The sequence below is a fragment of the Tarenaya hassleriana genome, unplaced genomic scaffold, assembly GCF_000463585.1.
Source record: "Tarenaya hassleriana unplaced genomic scaffold, ASM46358v1 Cleome52, whole genome shotgun sequence".
Classification (NCBI taxonomy): domain Eukaryota; kingdom Viridiplantae; phylum Streptophyta; class Magnoliopsida; order Brassicales; family Cleomaceae; genus Tarenaya; species Tarenaya hassleriana.
The window spans coordinates 453220-471993 of NW_010967884.1; the positions used below are offsets into that span (position 1 = coordinate 453220).

Genomic DNA, 18774 nt, shown 5'->3' on the forward strand with positions numbered 1-18774 from the left:
ATATATTATATATATATATATATATATATATATATATATATATATATATATATGTATCCGCATGTCTGTTTGTATATATGTATGTGTTTGTCTAGTTGTCTTAATAATAAGTTCGAAATTAACATTAGCTTGTTAAAAAAATATATAAATGGAAAATTAGATATTCTTAAAAACAAATTCGGATTTTCTGGTTTTTTAAAAATTCGGTTCGGTTCGATTATGGAAAAATTTGATTTTTCTAAAATTAATACAGTTTGAAAATTTTGGAAGTTCCAAATAAAAAATAATAATGTATTTTTTGATAACGAAATGCCCATCCCTGTTATATAGTTTTGTCTATGACCTTTAGAAAATGGAATAAGACTTTAAAAAAAAAAATCCTCTGCTTTTTCCAAACACAGAAGATACGCAACGCATGAACCCGCCGTAATTAGTGTCCATGACGTCCGGATTTAGTAGTCCCCACTCAAACATCCACTTGAATCTCTCTAAAATTTCACCTAAGAATTCGGGACCGCAAATGCTCGCAGTTTCAGAAGCGTGCGTGATTTTTCGGCCTACGTGTGTTGTTCCAATAGGTTCATCTAATGATTTTTAATTTTAAATTTATGACATATTGCACGCCACATGGTGTAAATCTTTGTTGTTAGATGCTTTGTCCTAATCAGTCAAACCCTATTAACTAATGGGTTCATCACATTTTTTTTTAATCTTCTTTCCATCGTTTATAATTATATTTTATCTGAGACGTAAAAAAAAAGGTCCCCCACTGTACATCTCCCGATACATTTAAAAAATGTTTTTTTTTTAACTCAAAGAAAAAATGTATAAAGCCATAAAATATTTATTCTCCGAATGTTTTGATGGGCATTCAAGAAAACCCATTATTATTATTACATTACTCATAAAACCCGTTATTATTATACACTTCAAATATCTCCGAATGTTTTTTTATATATATATATACAAGTAAAAATTTTGTAACTTTTTTTTAGAGATATAATTTTTGGGTCAAAAAATCTATATATAAAGACTAATTTCGAAGCATCCGAAAAATAGCAGTTAAGATTCACGTTTATCGAAAAAAAGATGTAACTCTTGCATATTACAAGGCAGAAGAAGATGAGAAATCACGGGAACAAAGAGTGCGAAAGTGTAATGCAATGCGTTGGACCACGTCGGACGAACCAGAGATAATACACCCAATTGATGGTGACTAAGCCCTAGGGAATTTTTTTTAAAAAAAATATATCTATAACCATTTGCTCTTCTCTTTGTGCTTCTGGTTTTTTTTGTCTACCAAACGTTCAATATAGTTTGGCTGTCAAAAAGAAATTAAAGGCCTATCACTATCGTGAATAAATAAATACCCGGAATTTATGTATATATCGGCTGTAGAAAACGATAGATTCCATGGATTTAGAAAAGCATCGACCAATCTCGAAAATGAAAATGGAGAATTTTTTTTGTTGGTTTAGATGGCGTATTAAATATGGAACAAATGCATGTTTTTGTACATTTACAGATTTTATACGAAATTTGACATTTACTAGAATAGGGGCACCGAATTATTTGTTCATTTTTGTTATGCTTAAGAATACATATATATGTATGTATGTATGTATGCATGCATGTATGTAAATTAGGTTTGGAAAATTGGGAAAAACCTTTGCTGGAGCCCGAGGTTTAAAAGTGCGGCCGCAGCCTCGACGAAAGGGACGGGTGGTGGGCTCGAAGACCCACCGGCGCCGGACAATGCGAAGGGTAGGGGTATTTTAGTCTTTCAACATGCGTGGGGGGCATTTTCGTCTTTTATGGGGGCGTAATACGGTGACACGGAGAGAGGGCAACGGCAAGTCAAAGGGAGCGTATTTTAGTAGCGGTTGGTTTGGTTGGATCTGTCGTTCTTCTCCGGGGAAGTCCGTTGAGTCCTCTCTCTCTCTCTCTCTCTCTCTCTCTCTCTCTCTCTCTCTCTCCATACGCAGAGGAAGGGCGTCTTCTCGGTTCGAGAGCAGGGGTTTTTTCTACTCTTATGCGGTAATTAAATGTAAGAGTGATTGATACAATGATTTAAATATAATAAGACAAAAGAGATGCACGCAGTTATAAATTAATCAGATCATGATTTCCCTCTCCACCCAAGCCTGTCGTTAATCCTCCCTCTCTCTCTCTCTCTCTCTCTCTGTGAAAGACCAGCGAGGGATTTCGGTTTGGTTCTCCGGGACAGCTGTAGAGATCGATGGATAAACGCCGCCGGAGACAAAGCAAGGCCAAAGCCTCTTGTTCCGAAGGTCAGTTTCGTTTCTTCTTTTTCTTCCTTTTACATGACTGAGGATTCAATCGGGAGAGTGAGATGATGATGGTGATGATGATGGGTGGTGGCAGAGGTGAGCAGCATCGAGTGGGAAGCCGTTAACATGTCGGAAGAAGAAGAAGATCTCATATGTCGGATGTACAAACTCGTCGGCGACAGGTCTTTCATATATCCTCTTCGTCTTTTTTTTTTAAAAAATCAAACTCTTCTCCCACCGTTCCAGTCCACGAATATATTTTTTTAATATATAGAATTTGAATTAGGATTCAAATATAGATTTACATATTCGTTTTTTTTTTAACAAGACGTAAACATGTTTCAAAACTCTATGGAATTACAACCCAACCTGTAGTTTTCTTTCTGGATTTAAAACATACGTGTTAACCAACGTTCAATTTGAATTGTCCTCATCGTTCTATCCCTTAGAACCGCTGAACTAACATCCGAAACTGGATTTCTTGTGTTTTTTTTTTGTAAGATTCCACCTGCCAACATGTCTTTTCCACTCAATTTCATCAGTGCCATCCTTTTAGAAATTCTAAGATAGTAAAAAAAACATGATAAATAATATTATAAATTCTTCCAGTGGACAAGAAAAAAGCCGGTTTGGTTTTTTAGGAAAAAACTGAGATAAGATAAATAAATTAATAAACAAATAAATGGACGCTGTCCTCACGGGCTCGGGGCGGTTCCATTGTTTTGGCCGGCGAACCGAACGGGTCGTTGGCCGGACATTTAATACGGGGAGTGGGACGATATAAATCACTATTAGTAATTAAGTTGATTGGGAAATCCGGACGAGGAAGGGTATTTGCGTAATTTTTACAAAAAGGTGGTGACGTGGCAGGTGGGCGTTGATAGCCGGACGGATCCCGGGGAGGACGCCGGAGGAGGTAGAGAGGTATTGGCTGATGAAATACGGCGCCGTTTTCGCCAACCGACGGAGAGAGCATCTCCTTCGCAACTCCACCAACAATACCTGACAATTTTTTTTTTTTGCATTTTCCATCTCCCCCCCCTCTCTCTCTCTAATTACATTAAATTAAGAGAGTGATTAGCCTTAATTATCATTTTTAAATACATATTAAATTTGGTTTTAAGGCCTTTTGCATTTCATTAATCTCTCTCTCTCTCTCACTCTCTCTCTCTCTCACTCTCTCTCTTGCTATATACTGGTGATTTGTTATATTTGTATCGATTATGTAATGTTTCTATCTATTTGCCAAAATGCTGCTTTTGATATGTGGGTTGTCTCAGATGAAATCTTTGTCATTGTTAATAATTTTATTTGGATTTTTTTTATAACAGTGAATTCATTCCTATAAGCAAGTAAATGCCTTTTATGGGTTTTTACCCCAAAAAAATGCCTTTTGTGTGTATGTAAGCTGATGCAGTACAATGGGCCAAAAAAAGAGTGACACGAGAACATGATACATACATCCCTTGGCTGTTCACGGACAAAATACGACATATCCTGTGGCCCAACTTCGTACGAACCTTAACCACCGTCCCTTTTAACAATAAATATGTCAAATCATGTCTTGTGTGGATTATTAAATGTTGATAACTATAGCCTAACTACAAGTTTTTGTAATTATTATCTACCGATATAACTTCTACCACGAAATTATACTTGAAAAAACACGTGCTAAAAAGGATATATATATATACAAACATATATAAAACAAAAGGAGAGAAAAGATCTGTGGTATGCATCCAATATCGATTTAGAGATTTCTACAATGTCTGACAACATTAACATACATAATTTATGATGTGATGGACCAACTACATATAGTAGTATTCATGAGAGTTTTTGGATGTTTGGGCTTTTAGAATAAGCCCAATTAGATTTTGGTTTGGGTTATATGGCCCATTAATCTGGCCCCCTTTTGTACAGAGTTTTCGTTTACTTCATCGGCATCGTCTGAATCTCGTCAAGATTATTATTGTCGAAGAGAGGACGTGAGCGAAGGCTTGGAGTCGGAGTCGGAGTCGGAGTCGGAGATGATATACCGTAAATGGAGTCTGCTCACCGGGCCTGCGGCGGTCCTTGGCGGAGTGATGGCCACCGCCGTCGTCGCCACCTTCATTTTCTCTCAGAACGTAAGTCTCCCCTTCATCTCGTATCGAAAAGCAAACCCTAGGTTCTTAGATTCATCTCTCGATTGGTCGAAATTTTCTGTAATTGTTCTTCTCAGCCGTATTCATGTGCGTGTTTCATATTCCGATCAAATTTGGTTCTGGAATTCGTTACGAGTTAGGTCATGGTTGTTTCTCATCAGTCGGATTGCGGATCCTTCTAGATTTCGCGTCGTTTTCAACTGTTGGTGAAAATCTGTGATATTCGTATTTAGCCGAGTGGAAAGACTTTGATCTGAATACCAGATAGTTAACAGGTGCCTTGAAATCTCCAAGTGTTGATTTCGTTGGGTTTTCTAGGATTTTCTTCAATCACAGCATGCATTAGTTTTATCATCTTTGGTAGTATCTTCACTATCTGTAGCATTGAAGAGAAATTACGGAATAGGAATCGCCCATTGATCCTCGGTGGTAATTGTGAATTTGCAGAAAAGTGAGCCCAAGATGCAGGACACAACACGCACAGCAAACAATTAGAAGCCCCTGGAGAGATGAAGTCATTTTCTGTGTGGAACGTGTTGGTCGGAATCCTTGAACGATGGAGCATCATTTATGGTGAGCTCTCAATAACGCTTGAAAATTTCTGAATAACTTGTTTGGATGTTTACATTCTCTTTTGCCAATAAAGTTAAGTACTGTTCTCTATATCATGATTTATATGCAAGTTTTGATAAGGAGACGCTTACATGTTTAAAAAAAAATTGCACCCTTTTGCTAGATCCATGTTTCGATTACAAGGCATGATGATTTCATTAGGCCACTAATACGCTTCTCTGTGATCACAGCATGCATTAGTTTTATCATCTTTGGTAGTATCTTCACTATCTGTATCATAATCTTGGGAATCGAGGTTTGCATTCAATGCTATACGTGAAAGATTTGTAACTATCGAAATTGGCGAGTATGTTTGTGAATTAGTTGTGTAATGATTCGGAACATACGGTTTTTCGGTTATTTTTTTATTCGGTTCGAGTTCGGATTCGGTTTTAGAGAAATCATAACCATTCGGTTTTACATCTAATTCGGTTCGGTTACATTTATGCGTTATTCAGTTCGGATCGATTCGGTTCTTCGGTTATCAATGTAATTATCAATGTAATAAGCGACCCCCTACCCACAGTTACGATAGACGTTATAACAAATATAGGAAGAAATATATAAATTTAATACAAAAAATTTACGTTTTTTATTTTTTATAAATGAAAAACGACTTATTAAGACTTGTTAATAATGAGTTTTAATAAAAAAAATGTTCTAGAAAACTGAGGATATTGTTTTAAAAAATAAAATAAAAGGTGATTCCTAGGGAAAATTCCAAATAAATATATGAATTTTGTTAATTTTTTTTTACCCAAAAAGTACATCACTTTGTTAGCTACCAAATAAAATACAAGAAATTGTAAATTTCTCCTAATTTACCCCACGATATGTGATGACGTTTATAATTTGTTAGTCGTTGATGTGTAAAAATGACACGGTCATATTTGACAAGATAAACATCATGTATGTAACACCGTCATATTCTAACTACGGTTTTTTTGAAACACGATATCATAGATCGAACGTAAGGCATAAATACATGGATCTAGTACCTTATCAAGTTCAATCGCTTTAACTCGTCCATGAGATAAACTAAACATGATAGATGACACTAATTTAAGTGTGGTCACATATTTCACAGCTCATCTTATTTTAGGGGTCCAGCGATATCTCTCTCTACACTAGAGAGTCAAAATATACTATTCTCCATATATCTCATAACGTACTCGATAAGCCATTATAGTTATCATATTACAAAAACGTTTTAGTAAAAACAGACTACTCATCATATCAGATATATATAGATATCTCCATTTTGAGGATCCGTTAGCAAATCATCATATGAGATTTAAGTCATGTTACATGTTCATTTGACAGTCTCATACAGGTTATCCAATCATTTGTTTTCAAATAAGTACCCACGATTGTGATCTATATTCAATACACATGATCATCTCAATGATCATCTATCACGTCTCATGCCAGACTTAGCTAATCATCGTTCCCACGATGAGATCAACTAGGGAATTTAGAATTGTTTCGATAAATGGGTATCATCATACAACCAACATGCAAATTGTATGATGAAAATGACATTTATTTCACCAATAAATTCATTACAAGAAGGTATCATACATAGATTAACTAGAGCACTATAACCTTCATCTTTAACCATAAAATCAAGGAAAAAGTTGGATATACTTAAGTTTCCGAATATATGAATATCCAAGCGTAACACTTGGACTCCCACTTGATAATGATGAATATTCCATATAAAATTTTCACTTCTCTACGAATAAAAGAAATTTCTACGTGATTGAGTTTCACGTTTCGTAGTTTCTCTTCCCCAACTATTTTCCATCTCATTGTTCGACCACTCTATTTCGATAATTTATATTAGAGTGTTCGTCGCGACTTTCTCTGTTTCGACTATTATGTGAAAAGTTCAAACGTGGGAAGCTCAAACGATATTTCTTTTTTAAATATCTTTTAATTACGGAAGTTTTTTTAAACTCAAAAAATTAAGTTTTTTTTTTTTTTAAGACATTTTGTTTTTTCAAACGTTTTAGTTATTGGATATTTCCGGTTTTTAACTGTTTCTATTTTGTTATATTGTTCGGGCACATCCAAGTCCTAGAAACGGCTGAGGTGTATTTTCGATATTACCCTATTGATTGATATTCAAAGGGGCTTTTATAAAAAATACCCCTATTATGCTTCAAAGACTTCACGGCATACTCCTGCAAAAATAAAAATAAAAATTACTTCAAAACATACCTTTATAATTACGTTATTCCCATAATACTCATTGGTATGAGTCCCAATGATAAAAACATTAATGAGAAGAGAGAAAAAAACAGTTTTCGGTTTCCTAGAAAAAAATTTAAATATTTTAAAATTTTTAAAACTCCCTCCATCACAAAAAAAAAGAAATTTTTCGCATGAATTTTAAAAATTTGTAGTGTGACCAGTGTGATCAGTGTGATCAGTGTGACTAGTGTGATCAAGTGAACAAAGTTTAATATTAAGTTGTATGACCTATCCGATCAGTATGACTCGTGTGTCCGGTGCGATCAATATGATCAGAGTTTAAATCTTGAACGGTGTAATTAATGTGACTAGTGTGACCAGTGTGACCAATATGACTAGTGTGACCAAAACTAAATTTTGAACGGTGTGACTAGTGTGACCAGTGTGACTAGTGTGACCAAAACTAAATTTTGAATGATGTGACCAGGGTGACTAGTGTGACTAATGTGACTAGTGTGACCAATGTGACTAGTGTGACCAAAATTAAATTTTAAACGGTGTAACCAATGTGACGTACTTTTGTTTCGTTGTCAATCCGTTCCATTATCGCTCCGAATATTTATTTGAAATTAAATATGTGTCTCTTGCCTATTCTTGGACAGATTTGCTATGCATCTGTCCTATTTTCATAAAAAACCATACGATTCACTTTAAAAATCATAAAACTCAAACCCAAAACATAAAGTTTATGTATCGAACCAATCTCTTGTATTAATGAACTTACCTTCAGTTCTTGTCATTTGTTCTGTCTTAGACCGACTCAAGAAGAATATATGAGGTCGTCGGTGAAGATATGTGCAATGAAATAATCGTTTTTTGTTTGTTTTTCTATGCGTTAAAATGAAATGAGAAGAGAGAAAATGGAAGAGTTGAGATAAAGATAAGAGTGAAGAGAGAAAGTTAAGAAAGAAATGGAGAGTTATCAAAGCCTGAAAACGAGAGAGATGAATTCAAAATGACTAAATAAGTGGGGAGAAGGGTGTCATGTGATTTTTCTGAGAGGATTAATTATGTCTTTTGTTTTTTTATTTTTTATTTTTAAAACCCTAAGGTTTTGAAGGGTATACCGTGAATTCTTGGCAGTAAAATGAGAGGACTTTTGCTATAGAAAAGTGCCAAATTAGTGGAATAGTAATGTAATCAATTCTCCTTTTCGATAATTCGGTTTGGCAGCTGATATATTTGACTCGAGGAGGGACAAAAAGGGCTCTGATCCGTTGCTTCTGCCTGAAAAGGAGGGTTTGATAGAAGTTAAGTTGAGACCCCACTCTCCCTCTCCTCCACTTTTAATGGCTCTCGATGAGATTAAAAAAAAAACAATTTCACTGACACATCGCAATCACTTACCAATAGTTTTAGTTATTTTAACCTGCGGGAGTCAAATGTGTAAAGTTGACCGAAGGTCAACGACATAATCTTGAGGAGTCTCTCCACTTGGAAGCGTGCCTCGATAAATCACCATGGATGTCGAGGATGGCTTAGTTATATATATATATATAATATGCGAACGAAGTGACATGCCACACAGAAACCCACTCGAGGTACATGCCCAAGAACAACATATCCGTTCACCCAAAACAAATATATCTTCAAACAAACAGACAAAAAAACAAGAGAAAGGACAATTATTTACATTTAACATATATATAAATACATATATTATATCAATATATAAGCGCAAATAAAAATATAATCTCTAAGAAAAAGTTTCCCGCTTCAGCAAATCGGTACCGTCCATGACAGCTGGACGGAGAGGAAACGAACGGTCGAGATGCGACTGTTATTGTCGCCATCATCACAACCACTGTTTGTCGTCTCCACAAACTCGGGACCAAAAATTTTGAAGAAAACAGAATCAATCTGATGGCAAATGATCCTGGAAGAAACTATCCACATCCCATTCGGAAGAAGTGAAATCTTTCATCAGCTCAAACGAGAAATCCCCGGATTCACCTTTCTCTTTCGACACAGTGTCTGGTTTTACCGAAATTTCTTCCAAGAACAACGGATCTGGGGGTGTGTCGGAACCCCAGAAATATTCCCCGACGAAGCTCAGATCCGACACCAGACTCGCCGGCGGTTCACAGATGGTCTGGATACTCGAACTGAACTCAGTCGCCAGTGTTGATCCGGACAATAGCTCCCTCCTGAGCTCTTTTTCCTCGTTAACGCTGAACCGGAGAACAGAGGTAGGAGAACAGAGTGCCTGATTAGAATCGCAGCCTGAAACAGCCTCGAGGTCGATAATCGACGGACATGTCTCCGGCGGAGGAGTCAGGAAATTGGTCTGAGCGGTTGGCCCCTTGAGGCTGATGGCGGCTCGGTCGTACACAAGAGCGGCTTCCTCCGCCGTCGTGAACGTCCCGAGCCATATCCTCGTTCGGCTCGCCGGATCACGAATCTCCGCCACAAACTTCCCCCACGGCCTCTGCCTCACGCCCCTGTACTTTATCGGAATCGCCCACGCCGACGAGCCAACATCGTTCGGCGGCTTGTCTCTGGATTGCCTCGCCGCCTTTCCGGGTTTGTATACGGAGGCGAAGGAGCCGGCGTCCTGGAACCTGATCTCGTCGACGTAGCGTTTGACTCTCGCCAGCGGAGGCGCACCTGTGCCGTCGTCGTCGTCGTCGCTGGAGGAGTCGGTGGCGCATGGGTCGGTGACCGTGATTCGGACCATGTTGGTGGAACCGGTGGAGGGTCTTGTCGGGACGGCGATGACAGTTCGGTGCTCAGTGAACTTGATTGTTCTTGTCGGCGACATGGTTTGTGCTTTAGAGAGATTCCTGAGAGAGAGAGAATAGTGGATAGGCGAAGAAGAATCGCCGATTCTGAGGAACATCCTTAACATAGTCACAGCCACGCATTTATTTTGCAGTAGTGATGTTAGATTCACCCACCCACATTTCCAAACGACTCGCCGCATCTCGAGACGTTGGAATCTGGACACGTGGCAGAAACAAGAGCCTCGGTCCCATTCTGTAGCTTGGCCTCCAAGCAATTCAGCTCATCCCACGCGCCCGCCATAGAGAATCATTGAATCTATGGTGTGTGTGTTTTTTTTTTTAAATTATGATTTCCGCATGATAATCTCGTATTGCGTACAAGATATTTTAATTTAACAAGGAAATTATGATAATTTTTGCTTGGTGACCAAGCAATTGTACAATACACATATATAAAGGGCCGACAACCACGAGGAAATTTCTGACCACAACCCGTTTTCCTAAACGATAAAATAAGCAGACATCTCTTGGCCCAGTTTGCCATCACATTTAAACAACAGAATCAAGGTGTGTTCTTGTTCGTCAAAATAATATCTCTCATCACATGGAAAACACCGCATAATATCCAAAATAAATTAAGAGGAAATTTGTGCAAATATATCAATTTTAGAGAGAGATTAAACACATATAACTTTTTTCTGTGATTTATCAAAAATATCATCACCTTTATTATATCGAATAATTTTCAAAATGAAACAAATTATATAGAACAAAACACTTTCATTCTATAAAACCTCCAAATAAAAAACAAACATACTCTTTAGAACAAAATAGATTCTCCACGATGAAACTATTTCGTATGTAAACACCTATTTCGTCCGAAAATTTTTAAGGTTAAAACTGTTTCGTTCAAGATAGTATATTCTTGTCTTAAAAATTTTCGAGAGTGTATTCTCTTACAAAAAAAAAAAAAAGTATATTTTGCAAATTACCAATTGATCAATAGAAATCAAATTTTAGATAATATATATATATGGTAAACTATTGGACTAACTATAGAGATGTCAAATGAGTCAGATTAAATGGATTATCTCAATCCGATCCAATAAAATAGTGTATTTTAATAGTTATTTGAGTAATTTTAATTAAATGAGTTTTATGGGTTTTAATCCTTTAAAATTATATATTAAATGAATAAACTCACTAAATTCGTCGAACATATTTAAAAATTAAACCTATATAATTACAAATTTTATTAGATAGTTTTTCTCATTCCATTAATAAAATCAAAATCGGAATATTCAAACCAAATAACATAAGTGAATTCTATATAAATTTGAATGACAAATATAATCAAATTATCAGGATAAATAAAATTTTAGAAATAGTTATTGGTAAATAATATTTTTTTATAAATACCATCTAATTAATTTTATTGTTTTAATAATTATGATTTATTATTCATAGATTTTAATTTAATTGATTTTTTAAATATCATTAATATCTATTGCTAATAAAATAATTCATGAATTAATTATAATTCAATAGATTAAATGGATTTATTGGATTTATAGATTAGCTTAATTTATTTAAATTTTAATTTGTTTTTATCGGGTTGGATTAATTCTACCCAAAAAAATCATAAAGCCCATATAAATTTAGACTAAATAGATTAGATTGCCCAATTTAAATTAACAACCTGTTAAATTATATAACTCAACTCGTAAGATCTAAACAAATTTATTTTCAAACTTGCAAAATTTATAATTATAATTCCCTAACTTATATTCTTATAATTCTTAAATTTGCAAAATATATTATTATAATTACCAAGTAGATTTTTAAAACAACGATCGTCAAAATTTTTTTTGACATCAATTAATAAACTTAAAAATTATAGTGATATATTTTATAAATTTGAAAATAAATTTGTTAACCGAAAAATTTACAAATTAATTTTTTTATCATTTTATAAGTTTAGGAGTTCAGAAAATTTTATGGAGAGAACAAATGACACCTCAAACCATGAATCTTAGCACTACCTTTTGACTAAAAAATTTCAGGATCAATTCTAACGAGTTGCCATCTTTAGAGGGCCCGTCAAAGCATGCTCCGTTTAGAGTAAGAAATCAGATTTACATAAACCTCTACATGAAGAAGAGGGCTTTGACCAAGGATGCCGACAACATTAACCTACCAAACCTCACTGTCTTGAGGGCTTTTAGTTAAAGATTCTCTTCTCTTAACCATGCTCTCTTCCTTGCACTACTAAACTGTTAGATTCTGGAATTAGCAACACCGGTTTATAAATGGGGTTAACTAGCCCGCGGCTACTGCATCAACTCCAGGGCTCGTGTCCAGGAGCTGATGCATCTTTTTTTTTTTTTTAACTGTGCTTTGTATTTCTACTCAAAATTGTGATTTACATAGCCTCGTTTAGGCTTTTTCAGAAGATCCCGACAAACGGTCAGCAAATTCCCATACACAAGTGGTGGGCATTTCAAAACTAAAAAGAAAACCGTAAGAATCAACGATTTCGCGTCAAATAGTATCAGTGTTCAAGCAGTCGGCAGTCAATGCATTGCCGATGGGATACCTTCATAGAAAGTAGGGTGTCGCGCACTGTCCGGTCGATTTTTCCTCTTATACCCGCAGTAGTTCTGGATTTTGATCTGAAAATCCTATTGTTTCTCTCTCGCCAAATCTCATATGCCGCCAGTTGTAAACAAAAGCGTATCAAAGTCGGTTGTCCTCGGCTAGTCTCATGTGTTGGCTACTCAATCCACTGCTTGCATTCTCCTAGGCCAGTCGGCAGCGATGGCCAGCAGAAGGACGCCATTATTGACCAAATCTCCCAGCTGAATGGGCATTTGAAGAATAAGTGTTCATGTGTCTCCTCCTCTTGGGTGCAAAGGTTACAGGTTCTATTGGGAGCTGATGCATCTTACCGTTGGAGGTAGAATCTTTTCCGCCCCGTCCTGAGTGATCCACTCTAGCGAGCAGATTCTCTAGTGCTAATACCCGAGATTCTGTTCTCTTTGTTCTTGTTTGAACCTTTCTCTTTCTCCTGCAAAGCAGAAGATGGTTTCAAGAAAGTTTCTTATACATACGCATACGATGTGATGTTGAATTCAGGTTAGATGGCAGAAACATATGAAGGCTTACCACCAAGGCTGCATTTTCTACTCTAAGTTTCTCTGATTTCTCAGTTAGTTGGTTGATTTCTGATGTGAGAGCCATATTTCCAGCTGTTAAAGCGAGTTCTTCGATTTCAGCCTAGCAGATGAAAAGATGAAAGCTTTAGCTTGATTTCCGGGCAATGCTCGGAATATCACACCAAGAATTTTTTTAATTGATAATTTTTAATTTAGCGACCTGTTTCCTTAATCTTGACCTTCTAGCAGATTCCCTATTGGACTGTTTCCTTCTCTCCCGTTTCAGTTCCCTGTCATTCTGGCCGAATGGTACCATAGAGCGGCCGGTGGCTTTGTGTTAGTGGTCCAAAGAACGAAATGGCTAGAGATACAAGAATTTGAAGACAAATAGTCGGGGGAATACCTGAAGTCAGGCTTCAGAAGGAACCATGGCTAGAGATTGGGAAGAACAGTGATCGGATTTGGCAGCTACACCAGTAGATAGGACAACTCCATGAATAGGTTTTACATCCATAGACACAGAAGAAAGTGGGCTAGATCGAGACTAAGGTTTCCCATCTGTGCAACATTAGATTCATTGATCAACAGAAATTGGAAAGAGTCAAAAGGAAATTTCAAAGGCAAAGACACATTTGACAGACTAAGAGCACTAAGAAGACTATAGGAGACACAAAACAATACCTTTTGCGGGTGTTCCCTCTCGGCTTTTCTTAATTTTCGGTTGATCTGCCTGAAAACAATACCAGATGTTTACTCATCAGATCACTGAATAGTGAATACTGATTTTGCAAGGTGTCTGGAACAAATGGTAGCAGGAAAGAAGGATTATTACCCCACTTGTATTCCCATCACTCTCATCAACCGAACCTTCAGTATCCGGACTGCTCACATCAAATCAAGATGACAATAAATCAATAAGAGACGAAGGACAATAACAAACATTTTAGAGAAGTGAGGAGTAGGTAGAAGAACAAACCTGAGCGACCGCTTGTGGTCAGCCTTATCCTCAGAATAACCATTTACAGTAGACATGACAAGCCCATCAAACTCTTTCAGCTTCTTCATCAGACCATAACCATTGTCTGTGTTTCCTGTACATTTGGCAGGAGTTTCGATGCTCAGAGGTGTCCCAGACTGCATTGTAAAACCCAGAATTATTACAACCAAAAATCACTTGTCTGTTACACCCGTGAACTGGTAATTCTTACAGCATTGCCTAGAGGGGCTAAGTCTTAACACTTACATCTGTTGATGATGGACCCTTTTGACCTCGAGGCTGTGCACCCTGTCCGAAAGAGGAAATCAGACACTAAACTTTCAGAGAAGCAGTCCCCTGACTAGTTACAACTTGCATTTCCATACAATCATTACCGTAGGAACTGCAGGATGTGCATAAACTCCTCCATGCGAGTAAAGTGCCGCATAGGGTGCTCCATATGGTGAAACCATAGGCTGGAAGGTAAAGATCGGAAATGATGGATCTTGTCTTACTATATACATTTCCGAAATTCGAGCCATAGCACAAGGTTTCATAAAACCGTACGATTCTCCCGGATCGCTACTACAAATAGTCATTCACCCTTGATCGTGATTCACACACCTCGTGAAATATCGATTGTTTGTTTAACCCTTTATTAGTGTTTTGACAAGTGAGAGGCATCGGCTATTACCCGCGGACCCCACATGTAAGGCGGCAGAGGAGGAGGATGCCCGGATGCTACAGCCACAGCTGAATTGTAGTAAGGAGGGGTAGCAACTCTCGGACCATAGTAGGCCTAGCAGAGTGCAATTAATTATCATCATGCCTTCACATAATGGCTTTGCACTACATGGTGAGAACTCAGAACTAAGAGCATGGATAAGACTAGCCAACCTGCATAGCTGCCCAACCAGGATCATAAAAACAACAAAAATCTCGATTCCTTGTATCTTCTCATTCTAATGGTCGGAAACCCTTTTCCTTCCCCGTTTCATAGGCATACAATTTTCTCCGAAGCCAAACAGATTTTCATGGAATTCAAGTTAAAAGGCTACTAAACATAAATTCCGCATACCTAGATAATCCCAAAGCTCCGGCGAGAAACGATAACAGACGACGCCGGAGATCAAATCAAGAAAACGCCGCAGAAAATTAAACGCATTTCGCTTCTCCCCACTTTCTCTCTCTAAAAGCAGAGGGGAGAAATTAGTTCAGTTTCTTTTGATGGAGGAAGACGAGGGAGAGAAGAAAAACGGAAGGGAGAAGGCGACAACCACGTCATCAGACACGTGTCAAGCAAAGTAAAGAGCGTATACATACAACGTATCTACGGTGGTGGTTGATGAGTTGACTCGTTGGCTCTGGTGCAAGCCATTTGTTTCTTAAGACGTCATCTCTATTCGTACACGTGTTCGCATCTGACTCGATCTACGCGTCCTCTTATGAAGATCCAACCTATTGCCATCCGCCACGTGGCTTATTTCAATTTATAATTACATTCCAAAGGTTTTAAAAAATAATTAAATAGTGACAGGAAAAAGAAATTATGTATGACGTCATAAGACGTGGGGAGATGGCTTTTGGATTTTTCTAGAGTCATGATCTGATGAATTAAAGTTGGAAAATTATGAGTCATTTTTTTTTAAGATAATTAGGATGATTCCCCGGACCTTTAACGCGACCCGATTATATCCATCCTAAATTTGAGATCAATCTTTGTATATGGACTATTTTTGTCTAGAAATTATATTTCCCTCCACCAGTAGAATCGAATCCAATATCTTGAAGATTTTGTCGTCTCTCAACCACTGAACCACCAAAATGTTGGATAAAATTATGAGTTCTAGTATACCATTATGTATAAATTTCTAATGGTTTATATTGTTTGGAACGTAATGGTATATTAGAACTCATCTACTAGAGAAAATACCGATTAGAAATTAGATACTTAAATTTGAGCCGATAATGTTGCACCATGCTTGACTGAACGAATAAAAAAGGGAAAAAAATATAAAAATGATACAAGGAATGAATAATAATCCTAATGAATATGCACTTATGCATGCAAACCGACGTTAGTACTCGAATATTGCATCATCATGGTGGAATGGGGCATAAGCAGCCGGGTGTACTCTTCGTAAAGTGTCTGTAACGATCCATCAATACACATGGCTGCGTCTGAATCGAAGACATCTATGTCATTATCACATAATTTCTCTACAAACTCCGTGGCCTCGGCCAATGCCATCGTGTTCATGGGTTGCTGATGATTTGTAACCCTCAAGGGCTTGGGGGCATAGACTGCCGCCGAGTTTTTGCTGCTGCTTCTCCGTTTGATGGGACGGGTGACGTGTTTTTGAAGTCGTTTACTGAGGTGTGTGTTCCAATAGTTCTTGACCTCGTTGTCGGTCCGACCGGGAAGTCTTCCGGCGATCAAGGACCACCTGTTCCCTATAAGCTTGTGAAGTCTTACGATAATGTCTTCTTCCTCCGGAGTTATGTTCCCTCTCTTTATGTCCGGTCTAAGATAGTTCAACCATCTCAGTCTGCAACTTTTCCCACACCGAAGCAACCCTATATATACAAGAACCAACATTCCCTCTAGATTCCTCACGACGACGACCATATATACATATATATATATATATATGTGTGTGTGTATAAGTGTCGGGTTGTGAATTACCAGCTTTCTTGGGCAATGATTTCCAGCGGCCTTCACCGTGAGTTCGAACGTAATCGCTGAGCAATCTGTCTTCTTTAGAACTCCATCTCCCTCTGCGTAACCCTACCTCTTCCTCTGCACGACGACGAGACCTTCCCATCTTCTTGTTTGTAATTCTGCATACTATTTATAATATATGACAACAATTAAAACGTTGTTATTGTATAATAATAATGGTTATAGATATGTTGGTTTTTTAAATAACACTATGGCTTTTTTGTGTATGAGCTCTCCGAAAGACTGAAAGTATTATGGCCTCTTTCTGATTGTGATCTTTCAAGGCACCGCATGTGTGGTATATATATATATATATACATATATATATATACATATATATCATCCGTTGAATCATGAAATTTGCAATTTGTCTCGGTACCTTTGCATATTAATTAATACAACACATCTACTCCTCTCGACCATGCATTGAATTGTTATATATTATCTTAAATAATACAAGTTGTATCATTTAAATTCAGGGTAGGATTCGACATCATAGGGAGGGGGAGGGGGGGGGGCATCTTCGGTCCCCTACTTGGATTTAGTACCATTTCGGACATCCGCATGAATGAACATTAACCTCGATTTTACGAGGTACCAACAAACGCGAGTGTTTTACATATGATGATACCCACATTTATATTAATGCTTTACATTCCATTCGTTACAAATAATTGAACCGACAGAGCATAGTATAATACAGTTTTTCACATTTTTATAACCTAAAAAAATCTCTTATCCAAAGCATATAACCTCCATCGAATACATGACTGGAAGGGGATAATATGGTCTTAATCCACCACAAAAATGCTGCACATGTTGAAATAGAAATAAAATATAGAGATTATATATGATTGATAATAATTAAGGGTATAATATCAATTGCTAATTTGTTCAAGACATGATCTATCTCAAGACGAGAAGATGGGTGGAAAATATATTCCGGCCATTAAGCATGGAATGGAACTGATAAAAAAAAAGCCCAATAAGAACATAGTGAACTTTATTGGGCCGGGCGGAAAGAAGATTAGTAGGACACGTGGCATAGGTTAAGTGGATGGATTAAAACGACACGCGAGGTCAGGCTTGTACAGCGAAACGGCACGCGAGATGCCAATGAAGAATGAGAAGGGAGAAGGTGTTAGGGAGGGCTTTTATCAAAAATACCCCTACAATGCTACAAAGACTTCAAGGCATACCCCTGCAAAAATAAAATAAAAAGTTAGTTCAAAACATACCCTTATAATTATGTTATTCCCATAATACCCATTGGCGTGAGTCCCAATGACAGAAACAGAAGAGAGAGAAAACAGTTTTCGGTTCCCTAGGAAAAAAATTAAATATTTTAAAATTTTTAAAACTCCCTCCACCACAAAAAATTAAATTTTTCGCGTGAATTTTAAAATTTTTCGGTGTGACCAGTGTGACCAGTGTGACCAAGTGACCAGTGTAACCAGTGTGACCAGTGTGACTAGTGTGACCAGTGTGACCAAAACTAAATTTTGAACGGTGTGACCAGTGTGACCAAGTGACCAGTGTAACCAGTGTGACTAATGTGACCAGTGTGACTAGTGTGACCACTGTGACCAAAACTAAATTTTGAACGGCGTGACCAGTGTGACCAGTGTGACCAAAACTAAATTTTGAACGGTGTGACCAGTGTGACCAAAACTAAATTTTGAACGGTGTGACCAGTATGACCAAAATTAAATTTTGAACGGTGTGACCAATGTGACTAGTGTAACTAGTGTGACCAATATGACTAATATGAACGGTGTGACCAAAACTAAATTTTGAACGGTGTGACCAGTGGGACTAGTGTGACTAGTGTGACCAGTGTGACTAGTATGACCAGTGTGACCAGTGTGACCAGTGTGACCAAAACAAATTTT

The 18774-nt window shown here is 37.3% G+C and overlaps 4 protein-coding genes across 12 annotated transcripts; 1 reads left to right on the forward strand and 3 right to left on the reverse strand.

Annotated features, from left to right (window-relative positions):
• The first annotated feature begins 1867 nt into the window (after window positions 1-1867).
• LOC104827629 (transcription factor CPC) lies at window positions 1868-3556 on the forward strand. Of its 4 annotated transcripts, none has more exons than XM_010560832.2 (4): window positions 1868-2037; window positions 2192-2291; window positions 2386-2473; window positions 3162-3556. In XM_010560832.2, exons 2-4 carry the CDS (start codon window positions 2240-2242, stop codon window positions 3295-3297), a joined length of 276 nt encoding a protein of 91 aa, XP_010559134.1. In that variant the 5' UTR covers window positions 1868-2037; window positions 2192-2239; the 3' UTR covers window positions 3298-3556. The 4 variants fall into 4 exon arrangements, with proteins under 4 accessions (XP_010559134.1, XP_010559131.1, XP_010559133.1 ...); XM_010560829.2 differs by having other exon boundaries at window positions 1869-2047; XM_010560831.2 differs by having other exon boundaries at window positions 1869-2037; window positions 2197-2291.
• Window positions 3557-8848: 5292 nt separating this feature from the next.
• Window positions 8849-10409, reverse strand: LOC104827631 (ethylene-responsive transcription factor CRF6-like). Its single transcript, XM_010560833.2, has one exon. The coding sequence runs from the start codon at window positions 10227-10229 to the stop codon at window positions 9162-9164; it is 1068 nt and encodes a 355-aa protein (XP_010559135.1). The 5' UTR covers window positions 10230-10409; the 3' UTR covers window positions 8849-9161.
• Window positions 10410-12447: 2038 nt separating this feature from the next.
• Window positions 12448-15367, reverse strand: LOC104827687 (G-box-binding factor 3-like). Of its 6 annotated transcripts, none has more exons than XM_019204225.1 (10): window positions 15239-15367; window positions 14556-14959; window positions 14428-14469; window positions 14161-14318; window positions 14017-14065; window positions 13866-13914; window positions 13588-13742; window positions 13405-13482; window positions 13195-13305; window positions 12448-13096 (listed from the first exon to the last, which is right to left on the reverse strand). In XM_019204225.1, the coding sequence occupies exons 2-7, from the start codon at window positions 14757-14759 to the stop codon at window positions 13729-13731; spliced, it is 516 nt and encodes a 171-aa protein (XP_019059770.1). In that variant the 5' UTR covers window positions 14760-14959; window positions 15239-15367; the 3' UTR covers window positions 12448-13096; window positions 13195-13305; window positions 13405-13482; window positions 13588-13728. The 6 variants fall into 6 exon arrangements, with proteins under 6 accessions (XP_019059770.1, XP_019059769.1, XP_019059774.1 ...); XM_019204224.1 differs by having other exon boundaries at window positions 14556-15065; XM_019204229.1 differs by having other exon boundaries at window positions 14556-14636; window positions 14855-15367.
• A 780-nt stretch (window positions 15368-16147) lies between these two features.
• Window positions 16148-17105, reverse strand: LOC104827632 (transcription factor MYB12-like). The gene is made up of 2 exons (XM_010560834.2): window positions 16847-17105; window positions 16148-16737 (listed from the first exon to the last, which is right to left on the reverse strand). Exons 1-2 carry the CDS (start codon window positions 16983-16985, stop codon window positions 16220-16222), a joined length of 657 nt encoding a protein of 218 aa, XP_010559136.1. The 5' UTR covers window positions 16986-17105; the 3' UTR covers window positions 16148-16219.
• Window positions 17106-18774: the final 1669 nt, after the last annotated feature.